Genomic DNA, 13,233 nt, shown 5'->3' with positions numbered 1-13,233 from the left:
ATTTTTTTTTTATTGTTCCAAGTTTCCTTCTAATACATTATGTTTAACAGAGACTTCAGTAGCAATAAAATTATATTACTGATGTAAAATTGAAGGGACAGAAATATATGTATGAGTACATGTACCAGAATTCCATGTTTAGTTAGAAAGTGTCCAAAACTTCATCATGACTTGAAGAAAAGTACACCACTCTGGTCTCCTTAACCACTTCAAATGATTCCATTATTTTACATATTAAAAAAGTAATTTTCAAAGTTTCACTGTAAATTCCCTGGACAAATGACATATTTAAGTTGCATACCATTGTGAAGCTTGGAAAATAAGGCTTTCAAAATCATTATGATGATGGTAGAAATTCTCCACAAAATTTACTTGAATAAATAATACATGTACTGAAAATCCACATTTTTACCTTTTCTGCTAACTGACATCTTGGAAGCAAATTACTCACACATGTAAACAATATTCATATACTTTTGTAGTAAATTACAAAAATGATTTTAAAGTACACATTCTCAGCTTTATTTTTACTACTTCTGATCAGCATACACACAAATAATGCACTTACAATGCGTAGATCTAGGTCCAGTGGGTTTTTGGTACTACATAGGAGTTGCCATTTGACCCGGAAGTGGTTATTGAGACCTTAATGTAAGCCTATCAGTTTTACAAGCATCGATATCTTCCATCAACCACTGCTACATATGATATCAAACCACTGTATAATGTAACCAAACTCTAATCAAACAAAAACAAGGCCACTGTATTGATTGATGATGTAGACCGAGAAGGCTTAAAAACAAGACCACTAATGACTGATAAATTATTATTGTATAAATGGTAGGATGGTACATAATGTCACTTTACAGTTTAAGACTTGGCTCCTCCAGCGGCAGCCTGTTGCTGTTGTAACGTCGCCTGTACCTTTATCTGTAGAATCTCTATCACAACTGAAACAGAATGGAGAGATTATTAGTAAGTTAAATAGAAACACTGAAATAGCAAAAAATCTATGGTAAACAAAGTATTATTTGAATTTGGAATTTAGAAAATTACAAAAAAAAATAATTTAAAAAACTAATACTTACTAAGAAGGTTAGGCATGCCGGCATGGCTACGGGGTAAGGTTAGTTGGTTAACAAAAAGCATGGAAAACTTGCTAACCTCTCTTAGTCATGACAGCATGTGAGTTTTACAAATAAATTTTTTACTTATTTTCTTAAATCCAAAATAATTCCAAATTCAAAATATATCTTGCTGGTAGTGTAAACACTACAACTGAAGATTAACAATAGTAAATAAATAATCAGAACAGGAGACAGCCTAGAACTTCAAATCATAAAGACACATGCAGAAAATGTGAACGTAATATCTGAGAGGTTTCAAGCAGTTATTGTGCAAGTTGAGGCTAGTAATCAAGATGCATACATGTAATAAATCAGAAGATATACTTATTATAACCATTTCATTTTACATCACAACATCCTAATCAAATGGTGAATGGTGTATTCGTTATTCAGTATGTTTTCTTTACCTTGTTTCATCCTGTATTTTTCGTGGAGTAGAGGTTGTATTTTTTCCATCTGTTTTGTTACATAGTCTACTTTCCTTTTAAAATACTCTTTTCCTTTCTTTACATCCTGTGAAAGTAAATATTCTTACAAACAAAAATGTTTAATAACACAAAATATGTGCCATTAAGGAGTAACCAAAAACATCAATCCTATCATAAGTTCATGCTGAATTTAAATTTCTACATGTATATAGATATATTTATTGATATTGGATAGGAATAAGAAATCACAGATGTGAGACCACTGAACACCAACTTACATGTATTATATGTCCTAGCTAGGGCAAAATAGAAGGGCGCCGTGACGCGCCCTATCACGTCCATGCCCCTCTGCCCCCATCGGGTACCCCCTTAGTGCCCATTTACAATTATCTGAATGGCCCTTTAAGATTTCCACTCTTGTTAATAAATTACCACAAGCCAATTAAGAAGTGTCACCTTCATTAACTACATCCTGTCGTAATTAACCCTCAGGTAAACCTCAGGTAATTATTGGTGATCAATCAGCTGACCAGGGTTATCATATAATGATTGACAAGTAGAAAATGAATCCTGATTGGATCTATAGCAATTTTATGGACAGCCAATCATTGGTTCATAATTAATTTCTACTGCACAATTAATTTTAAAAATATTTTCAAGTTAAAAGGACTAATTTTTGTAGAAGAACAGGTGTAAACAATTGCATGTTGCACATGTTTGTTTATTCAAAATGTCATTTACCTCCCTTAAAATTTCCATATTTTTATAATTTTCTATATCTTCAACAGTTTATATCATATACTTACAGTAAGTATATGATATAAAGTCATTTAACTGAAAGCAGTTGTTCTCAAGGAATGAAATCATTATCACACCTTTAAAAAACTAGTGTCAAAACATCAACTGACTAGGAGAGGTTGTCATAGAGAAAACTGTTAAGAAAAATGTGTGACAGACAAAAAAGGTAAGTTAGTATACCTCTTTCTGTGGAGCAAGGATATAAACACGGAAAAAGAACATCCAAAATAAAATAAGTTGATAAAAATTTAACATGATATGTATGATACAACTAACCATATCTACATAGTATCCAGTTCCTATATCTACTAAAACACTGTTTACATCACTGAGTTGTCCAGGTACATAAATCTATTATCAGGTCAAGAAAATTAAAAAGATGTATAAAAAACACAAAAATTCATTTAATAAAACATATTTTACTTGATTCACTTGTTTCACTAGTAATTTATGATCACATAATCACATAATCAAACATCAATGATATAATATCATTTAAGGAAGTACACCTAGGGTAAGGGACACAACTGTTACAAATCATTGTAACCTTTGTATTCACAACTTCACATCAATCTCATGTAAGCATCAAAGTAACTCGGACAGATTTCAATCTGTTTCAAAGGAAAGCTTGAAAGTCTTTGGTGAAATTGAATATGATACAAACATATCACTGATTGAGAGAGTTATTTCCCTTACCCTAGGTCTACCTCCTTAAAGCATCATTACAAATTTTTGCAAGTATTGGTGAACTGTAAATTTAAAATACAGAAAATAACATTGGAACAGTAGAAATAATTTTTAAAACTCTCAAATTGTTCAAACCACACATGATTACCTCTAAGCTTTTCAAAAAAGAAATAAAAAGACAAACTAAATAAAGGATACAGATCCAGTAAGTGGGACAAGTATATCTTTGTTCTGACTGTCAGGTGATATCTTGTTCAAACTCTCTTGAGATTCAACAAATTTACCCTGGGCATGCTTCAATTGGTTCAGCGAAGATGTAAATAGCTCTATCTCCTATAAAAGAAAAGTAATCATTAATGAAGTGGATCATATTTAGTTAACACTTAAAAGATTAGACTACATACATTTGAATACTACAGTAATCGTGATACTTGTTTAACTGTAACCAGACCTATATTTTTTCTTGCAATTTACTAAATGGCTTTCAAAAACAAACAAAAAATAGCACCAGGTATGGTTGACACAAAAGCACTTTCTCAGAGAATCTCAATGGGAACTCCTGAAGTATTTTAACAAACTCATTGATATCAATTACGCACCAGATCAGCTGACTAACTTAGCCTGATAGTCTCATCCAGTATGTCTAGTATAAATAGTTATTAATTTATTTTACTACATTTATCAGAATTTCATTCAGAAACTTTAAAATCAAGAGACCCTGGATTTGCAAACATTTAAATTGCAAAATGATTCTTCTTCGGGTGCTATCAAGCAACTTGATCCTAAAGTCATCTTTAATAGCCAGGTTCACATTGAAACTCTGGAAACTTGACTTCCATCATATCAAAATGATCATTTCATCTGAACATTCATGAACATGATGTTAATAACTTGACTGTAATTATATTCGTATATATATATAGAGAGAGGGGGGAATTCAAATTGAAATGTGAGACTTCATCCAATACAGTACTAAAAAAGCTTTTGGTAGAGCACAATATTTCACCTTTCAGAATGTCACCTTTGCATTTAAAGTCTAGGTACTCACTTTCGGAACATTTCAGATAAAGGAATGAAAATAAAGCAAATCAACAAAATGTGAATAAAAATGGCCGACAATGAGGCCACGGATTTTATCCAATTATATTTTGGTGAATATGACGATAAAAATGAATACAAGGGATTACATAAATAATAATTTTGTTCTTTGAGAAATATTGAAATTTGAACAGGCAAGAAATGATGTAGAAATGCCAATGACATATATGATGGAACCATGTTATCAGTTCCCCTTTAGATAAAAAAAAACGTAAGAAAGCTTGAAATTAGGTGTACAATTTGAGCATAATAATAATAGTGAAATGCAGCAGTAGTAGGCAAATACTGTTTTTACTGAGCAGCATAGAAAGAGTTAATAAAATTTAAGAAAAAGAAATAAAGAAAATTGGAAATGTGTACACAATTTCAAAGGAACAGCTGCTGCATTGCCATGAATTATAAATGCTTCAGTATTTTATATCATTATTTTTTTTTAGCAAAGTTATATTTTTATACTACTGTACATATATGTTTACAATAAGCTGACCAAAAAAATCTGAAGTTAATTTTTACTTATTATTTGACATTACAGGAATTCACTCTCAAATCTAAGATTTGTTTCTAAGAGATTCTTGGCTAATCTGGATCACAATAAATGGATAACATAATTAAATGATAGACATAAATATATTTAGAGAGCCAATGAACTTTGGGCAAAAAAATGTAATAGGACAAACAGGGTGGCTCGAATAACCAAAAACCTCGGTATTATCCAAAAACCAGGTATATACATGTATATCCCAAAAACCTCAATAAAATATGCTTTCGTGTAGTACACTACACTCAGAGTGGAATGGTTCTCTTAACATTCAAGTCCAACCTGAGTGAAACTCAGTGTTACACCAACAAAGTCAGTGTTTAACATCCAGATTCTACCTAGACAACACAGATCATTTGTACATTGTAATAGTCATAAAATTCAATGAGACATAATGGGGAATTCATTGTAAGAAATTATGTATATTCTTTTTCTGTTTCTCAGGTGTATATCCTCAGTAAAGTTGGAGAACTCTAGTTAGGATCAAAATTTACTCATGTCATTTAAAATTTGGTACATTTTATTTTTTTATTTTGTACATGTTTATCATGCTGATGTAACATTTTTTTATTTACAGCTACGTCCAAGAAGTGGGAGAAATCATGTAGATTATTATTTGGTATTTTTATTAAGTAGTAATGTAATCTTTTGATTTTTGCACTTTAGATTGATAATTACTATAATAATTATAAATGAAACACTTTGAACCTATTAATTGTTGTACCAACAATTTTGATTTGAGTGACAGACTTGTAAAAACAGTTCGGTAACACTTTTTGTTTATGATAGTTTAAATAATTGAATGGCTTTTCCGGAAATAAAAAAAAAACAACTTAAATATCCCAAGCCTTCTAGACAATGTGTACAAAAGAATTGCAAAGAAGCCCTTAATCAGGACTGCAAACATTGTCAGTAATAAGTTGCATTATGTTGTCCAAATGATGACGAGACAGCTACCTTGTTTTGACCGCTGAAAATGCTTCCAGTTAACTCTGAGACATATCTTTTTTTAAAGTATGTTTCAAATACAGCCAATTTTACCTTTATTTTAATAAGAAGTTTTGTTAAACAATTTCAAACTTAATTGATGCTGACCAACATTCATAATCCCTGGACCAACCTCGCATATAGCTGTCTATTTTTAGAAGTTTAAATGAACAGATTGAATACAATTTCTCCGATGTGTGTCTGGTCATCAAATGGTATTCAATTAATTATTATAGTATTAATGTATGGCCTTTTCTATATCGGCTCTGTAACATGCCCGAGGCCATTATTAATACCAAGGGCATGTAACTGGGCCAATATGGAAAAGGCCATTCATTGATACTTTTATTAACCAACTTTATTTCAGGACATAGTCAAGAGTCGATTATTAATACATGTACTAAGGACATGTAACAAGGCCAAATGGGAAAAAAGCCATACAAGTAAATTGATACTTTTGTTGACAAATTTTATAATCATACATGTATATGTTTGTTTTGTCCCAATTTTTGGCATATTTGTCTGATTTTCGCTTCAGACAACTCCATGGCAGACTTCCTCTTCCATCATTTCGTCTGCTAAAACAAACATTACAGGTGAGTCTTCTAGCGCAAAGTGACCTGTGCATTTAGGATTATTAACACATTCAAACCAAAAAATAAACAATGTCCCAGTTGGGTGGGTGTAACATTCACATTTCACCTAGAAAAAATCAAACTGACACACTACATGGATTTAAAACTCTGACTTGAATGTTGGAGAAACAAATGTCCCTGAGTGTACAGTACAATTGCTCACTAAATTATCTAAACTAGCTTGAAAAAAGTTTTTCATGAACAAAATATTCTTTTTATGATTATTCCTGAAAATAGATATGAGTTATTTTATCAAAAATCAGGATTTCTTTATTGAAAATGAATGAACAGCATTACAGTACATTGAAATAAGTCACCTTCTTTCCAACGTCAGACTTTCGTAGAAAGTTAGAAAGTATTGTAATATGCATAAAAAGATTTTTTTCATGAAAAAACTCATTTAATGTAAATTTAAATAATGTAGGAAGCAATTATGTATATCACAAAATACATATTTAATTGAGGTTTTTAGATATATACACCTAATTTTCGGTAACAAAGTTCATGGCAAACAAACCCAGATTAATCCTCCTCCCTCCAAATGATATATGAATTTAGCTGGTTACTTATAAAATATTCAGACTGTGGTATTAGCTATACTATAGTTGGATAACATGCTACTCTGACTTAGTGTGAGGTGCGTATTTGTTTAAATGTTTACCCAAGAAACCATCTATAGTCGGCGTCACATAAATAACATACTGTTAAAATTTGAATAAAAATATTTTCTACGACTTTATTGACACCTACCGTCGTTTAAATTGTCTTAAATGACTTGCTCATTCGTTTAGCCAAACGGCTTCTCCCTAAACATTGAATCGTTAAATTCCGGTCAGATTTTAATTCTAGGTGGCAATATTTACATTGTAAAAAGTCGGCCATGTTTACAGTGATCGGGTTGCTAGGAGATGTTGTTTACGTTAAAATGGTTTGTCCAAAAACCGAAGAACCCAGAATGCAATTCGGCGTTATTTCGGATATCTCGGATTTATTTTACGCGAACAACGTATAATACCGAGAAGTTGATCAAGCAGACGATTGTCACCGGAGTTCGACGGGAACTTACGCACTTCGTTTGTAAACAAATCGTCCCGTAAAAACCAACATGGCGGATATTAGTATGGGATTTTCCCGTAAGGATTTGTTACGCATGATTTAAGCTAATAAGCGACTTGTTTTTGAGAAGCTGTTTGGCTAAACGAATGAGCAAGTCATTTAAGACAATTTAAACGACGGTTGGTGTCAATAAAGTCGTAGAAAATATTTTTATTCAAATTTTAACAGTATGTTATTTATGTGACGCCGAGTATACAGAAATGTAACTCAGATACTGTAGTCATACTAGGCTCGTATACATGTGCCTTTATCTAACTCGGTCCGTCTATTTACAGAATGAAAAATGTAGTCACTAGCAATGAGGAAAATATATTGTTAAAAGAGTTAATACGTATTAACCTGGTCCAACTGCTTTGTCAGTTGATTCAACTGTTCAATAGGCAACTGAGCGAGGTCGATTTGTTGTGTCGCCATGATGGAATAAAGGGAAATTATCCTGCAGTGGTCTCGCTAATTAGTAACAAGAGCCGACAAGTAACGTCAAGAAGCGACAAGAAAAGATTTACAACAAAGAAATGGGTTTAGCTTACACGCAACTAATTACTTATGAGTACATTCAAGGCGTTTTGAATAAAGTAATATCAATATAATCGAAGCCGTCTCCTATACAAACAATGATTATAAAATAATGCATAATGACGGCAATAATTGAAAAAAAAACATAGTGAAATGGGTTAAGATTTTTTTTAATGAAGAAAAAAAGAGTAATTCTAGAAAAGAGACTTACTCCTGTACATATGAAATGTAAAAAAAAAAAACACCAAACAAACACAAAAAAAACAACAACAAAAAACAAAAACATGCAGATGTGTTTTTGGAAGAACCATTTAACTTCATGAGGGGATTTTTTCACCATGGATTTTATTTTTACCCTATCATCATTTTCTTCTGTGGAAAAGCAAGAATTTTCATAAAGGATGTCAGATTTTTTTTTCAGTTCCAAACCGTTGTGTAATTATTTTTTCTGACCCCTATCTCCTGTTTGCAATTTCATACATGATTTATATAGTTTTTATCTCAAAAGTGCAACAACCGAATGACAAACTAAGACTTGTTTACGGTATGTAAGTATTTCTGAATAAGATATAAAAGTAAATTAAGTGCGTTTTGACAACTTAAATGTGCAGCTCTGTCTTATAACCAGACAAAAGCTTGAGATTCATGATTCATGCATTTCTTAATCTCAAACATTTCTTGATTCAAAAATAAAAGTGCAAAGGAAAATTGCCAAGTGGAAATATTAACACTTACAATCTGGTTATAATAAGTTCTACTACACTAAATGTACGGGTAATTTTCCCGCCAGAATATATACACTGCAACCAGTCAAAAATTATTTCACGAAGTATAGTAACCCGAATAATATCAGTCGTGATATTCGGGCGATCTTCGATTGAGAGGACTTTGACCTGTAACGGGCGCTGAATTATTCGAGTTAGAAATATAGCAAATCCCAAGTATTTTTTATTGGAAATCCTTTAGTAGGCCTCCCAGAAATAGCATTTGAAAATAAAATTGCAAATGATGATAGTACTTAGATCCAAGAAATAATCAAAGAATTCGAAGAGTTAATTTTTAAAGATCTAAATGTATTTGATCAGTTTTATTAATTATCTTGAGATGTGATGATCACTCCCTGGTTGGTTTTTAGACAGAACCATACTTAAAATTATACCTACCAAATGTTCCATTCAGTCAGTACATATTGTTTGTGTAACCCTGACTGACGAACGTCAGTTTACTATAATATTAAAAATACGACAGAGTCTTGTACAGCAGGCCATATTATTTGCTATAAATAAACCCTATTATAAATAGCAGTGTTTTACCGAATGTTCCTAGTGTAATAAATTTCGATTATTCACGCTGTGAAATCAATTCGGTAAATTCACTCTCGAACTTTCTCGCGCAAAAACGTCAGAGCTTTGATATCAATCCGCCAATCACAAAATTCAAAATTCATGTTGAAAATATAGACATATTATGACGAAAATCTATATAATAAATAGGATAATCAATTGGCTATCGTGAATAACCAAAATATGATCAATCGTGCCAAGAACGCTTGGTGATTTAACTCGTGCGCGGAAAAAGTTCCGCGCACTCCTTAAATCTAGGCATTCTTCTCACTCTTTCCAATTAATTATCCTGTTAGTATTATCCTTGTCATTCGTTAATTTTTTAAGTAATTTCGATACACCCGTCGGTCTATATAAAGTCTGTCGGTTGTCGTCTTCACTCAAATTCAGTTAAAGTGCGCCAAAGCCAATTTTTGTAGTCACAAGCTATTTTCAAACACAAAAAAGCTATTTCCTGATATAGTTTTGGAATAAATTTACTCTCAGGGTTATGCCAGATTGTAAAAACATAGTTTACGGCCGGGGCATTGATCGGGTTCACTGAACAAAAAAACTATAAAACATCTAAGACTCAATCGACAAAAACCCTATGTCACAAATTAGGGTTCCCCTAAAAATGCATACAAAAATATAAAATACTCCAAATGAAGAACGCCCAGTAAGTTTTCTAGTAGAAAAAAATGGCCAGACAACACAATTTTAACAGTTATTTTTACATCGAAAACGATTTAACTTTTTCCCCCACAAAATACAGACGTCTAATGAAACACAGTGAATTACGTTACAATTTTCCTGCAGCTGTAATGAAAATGTAACTGACACATATGGTAAGTCTATGTGAGGAAAAATATATAAAATAATAAACAATAAGAAAATGAATGATTCACACGTAAAGGATAATGTTTTTATTTAAAAATACATGATTTTTATCTTTTTTCCAAATGTGCATTTAATTGTGAATTACGTTACGGTGTCGCTTGCATCTGTTAATGATAGTAGCAAACTTTCCATATTCTTAATTGTACACACACCAATGTCAGTTATAAATGACCCTTAAACAGATTTTTCAGGTGCTACATATTTTTTTTCACATCCTTGGTAAAGTACAAGTTCATGAATTACGTTACAGTGAATTACGTTACGGTAATTTCTTTTTAAACGGATAAAAACACTGTTCTGTGAACAAATTAACTATAAATCATTATCAGTGACATCGCCTATCATACGGGCATCTTTAGAAAGGAAGTTGTGACGCGGGAACAATTGTAAAGGCGTTCCTGATGTAAACATTCCCTCTAGTCGTAGGTGTCCTTAATTTCTGTTCAGTGCAACTATTTAGATATTATTAATTTTCAGTTTAATTTAACTTAGAAACGGAGAATATATGTATTGGTAAGATGTTATGACAATACGATATTGCTATGTATGATATATACATTGTAAATCAAGCAGTGGTATATATTACGGTGTAACGTAATTCACCTATTCATAAACTGTGTATTTTGATTACAGAAAATGGTTTCACATGACAACTTGTCGTGAGAAACATTAGAAATACCTTTCAAAATGCAAAAGCCAGTCAAAAACAATTTAATCATTGCAAAAATTTAAGTAAGCACAAAAACGATATGTAAGCTTCTTCGTGAACTGATATAGATTATAAATTATTTTTTGTTTTTGTTTATTCAGATCACTTGAAAACAAGGAATATATATTGAAATCAAGCATCACTACGATAAAATATATGATAATGCACCGTTAAGCAACGATTAATTTCAATTTCTCAGCTGTATAGATGACGTATTATCTTTAAACAATCCTATTCTCGGGATTTGATACATCGCATCTACCCCAAAGAACTTGAGATAAAGGATACCACAAACACTGTAAAGTCAGCCGCACATCTTGACCTACATGTAGAGATCGATGGTAAATGAAAACTATTGACCAAACTTTATGACAAACAGACGCGTAGCTGAGGCCAAATTGAAGTGTAGGCAAAATTACGGCAAGGGGTCTGGGGGTTCAACGTATCATGGTTTTCCTTCCTCTTTCGTCTACCCTGGACTTACATTTTATGAGCAGCTCGGTGGGTGTTTCTAGAATAGCAGAGGACGATTACCCAACCGGTACACCTGGTCCATGCTCCCAGTTTTTAGTGGAGTCCGAGTTGCTCATTTACTTTTGTTACTTTGTATGTATTATCTTAGTTACTTTATGTTCTTTGTTGTGTTTGAATGTTTTCCGTGTCTGGTCTTTGTCCCTGGATTACATTCTTCTGATTTCCGCTAGAATCTTGGTTCCCTAGCTTGATCACTCTTTCAAGTGACGTTACAATAACAGCGAAAAGTTGTTTCTGTGAATTACGTTACATTTTAATTTTAACATTGTAATTATTCTGCTAGAAGACTACTCGTTGATCAAACATTTTATGCTTTGAAAGTATTCCAGAAATATTTGTTATAATATGTTAAAAAATTTATCGAACCAATAGTACCATTATCATTTCCTTACATGCCACTAAAGACTTCTATGTTTCTTCATGTGGCGTATATAAAAGTGACAAACTTAACAGATACATGTATGATTTTTTTTAATATCAATCGCCAAAATATTGCAATTTGTTGTTTTTTGTGTTTAACCTTCCAATTCTGTTATGTGTTCCAATTTAAGCATGAGAAAGCCATTGATTATATATTACACTGTTATAAGTGAATTACGTTACAAAGTCGGCCATTCACGTTAAGCTAATTATAAACATTCAAATTGGATTTAAATCCACAATTGTTTTCTATATATCACCTAAAAGATGTATGAATGGAAATAGGTTGCTAAATTGGCCTTCATCTTTTGCTAATTATGTTTCCAAAGAATAAAAAGGAAACTTGTTTTCAATTTCATTTTGTTTTATTATTTTTTTACTAGATGTTATAAAATATAGAGCATCTTTAAAAAATATAACAATTTCTGAACAAAATATTTGCTTTGTGTTGTGTGCATTTTTCTATCGAATGATATCATTTGAAGCGCAGTTTTGAATAATTGTATGATGAAACTATTATTATTCAACATGGGTGTCCAGAAGTAACGTAATTCACTACCAAAATACACTGGACATGTTCAAAATTTCGTACAGGACATTAATCAACTTATCAAGAGCTATCTCATGCGTTTTCTTGCTATTCAAACTTTGGTTTTTTTTTTTAATTAAATCATTTGAATTGTTTTCAGTGTTCAAAATATCTGGCTGTTTTTCCGTCCCTATTGGCGCACTTTAACTGAATTTGAATGCTTACGGGGCGCCGAATGGAATTCTTGTGGTTTTATACTCAAAATTCAATTCTGTACAGACAAAAGTAAGTTTTGTTCAACAAAAACAAAATTTATAACATACTACAAATTTAAATTTTGTCATATAAAATAATCTTTCAGAGAACAAAAGTTACTTTTGTTATTACAAATTTCATTTTTGTATCAGACTTAACTTTGTTACCTAATTTGAATATTGTAATTCAATTGATTCTGTGAACTAATTTGCATACAAAACTGAGAAATATTGTGACAAAATTAAATTTTGTCACAAAATTGAATTTTGTCATAATAAAATAACTTTTGTATGCAATTTAACACAAAATTCACTTTTGTGTCACAAAAGTCAATTTTGTATGCAAATTAGTTTACAGAATCCTTTGGATGTAGAAATGAGTTCTCTCATCACGATTTTGTCAGAAGGTCTCTCATTCGATATAGTAACCGCGGGTCTCGCAGGCGAAGGTTTCCGATTACTTCGAGCAATTACATATCATATGGTGTTAAGATTTTCTGCAAACGTAAGTAATACCTAGTGAAGTATTACATGTACTTACGTTTACAGAATAGCGCATCAACCATATGATATGTCCTTGCTCGAAGTAATCGGAAACCTTCGACTTTTGTTAACGTAGTTTTGTACGACAAAAA

The 13,233-nt window shown here is 31.8% G+C and overlaps 1 protein-coding gene across 1 annotated transcript; it reads right to left on the bottom strand.

Moving 5' to 3' along the window:
* Positions 1-809: 809 nt before the first annotated feature.
* On the bottom strand, positions 810-7,880 carry LOC148611055 (prefoldin subunit 5-like). The gene is made up of 5 exons (XM_088591147.1): positions 7,754-7,880; positions 3,239-3,373; positions 2,630-2,704; positions 1,535-1,640; positions 810-950 (listed from the first exon to the last, which is right to left on the bottom strand). Exons 1-5 carry the CDS (start codon positions 7,826-7,828, stop codon positions 871-873), a joined length of 471 nt encoding a protein of 156 aa, XP_088447273.1. The 5' UTR covers positions 7,829-7,880; the 3' UTR covers positions 810-870.
* Between the last annotated feature and the right edge of the window lie 5,353 nt (positions 7,881-13,233).

This window comes from Perna viridis, chromosome 7 (genome assembly GCF_037379345.1).
Source record: "Perna viridis isolate PV_CMFRI_1.1 ecotype Kerala chromosome 7, ASM3737934v1, whole genome shotgun sequence".
Lineage (NCBI taxonomy): Eukaryota > Metazoa > Mollusca > Bivalvia > Mytilida > Mytilidae > Perna > Perna viridis.
This window is presented reverse-complemented; position numbering and strand designations above follow the sequence as displayed.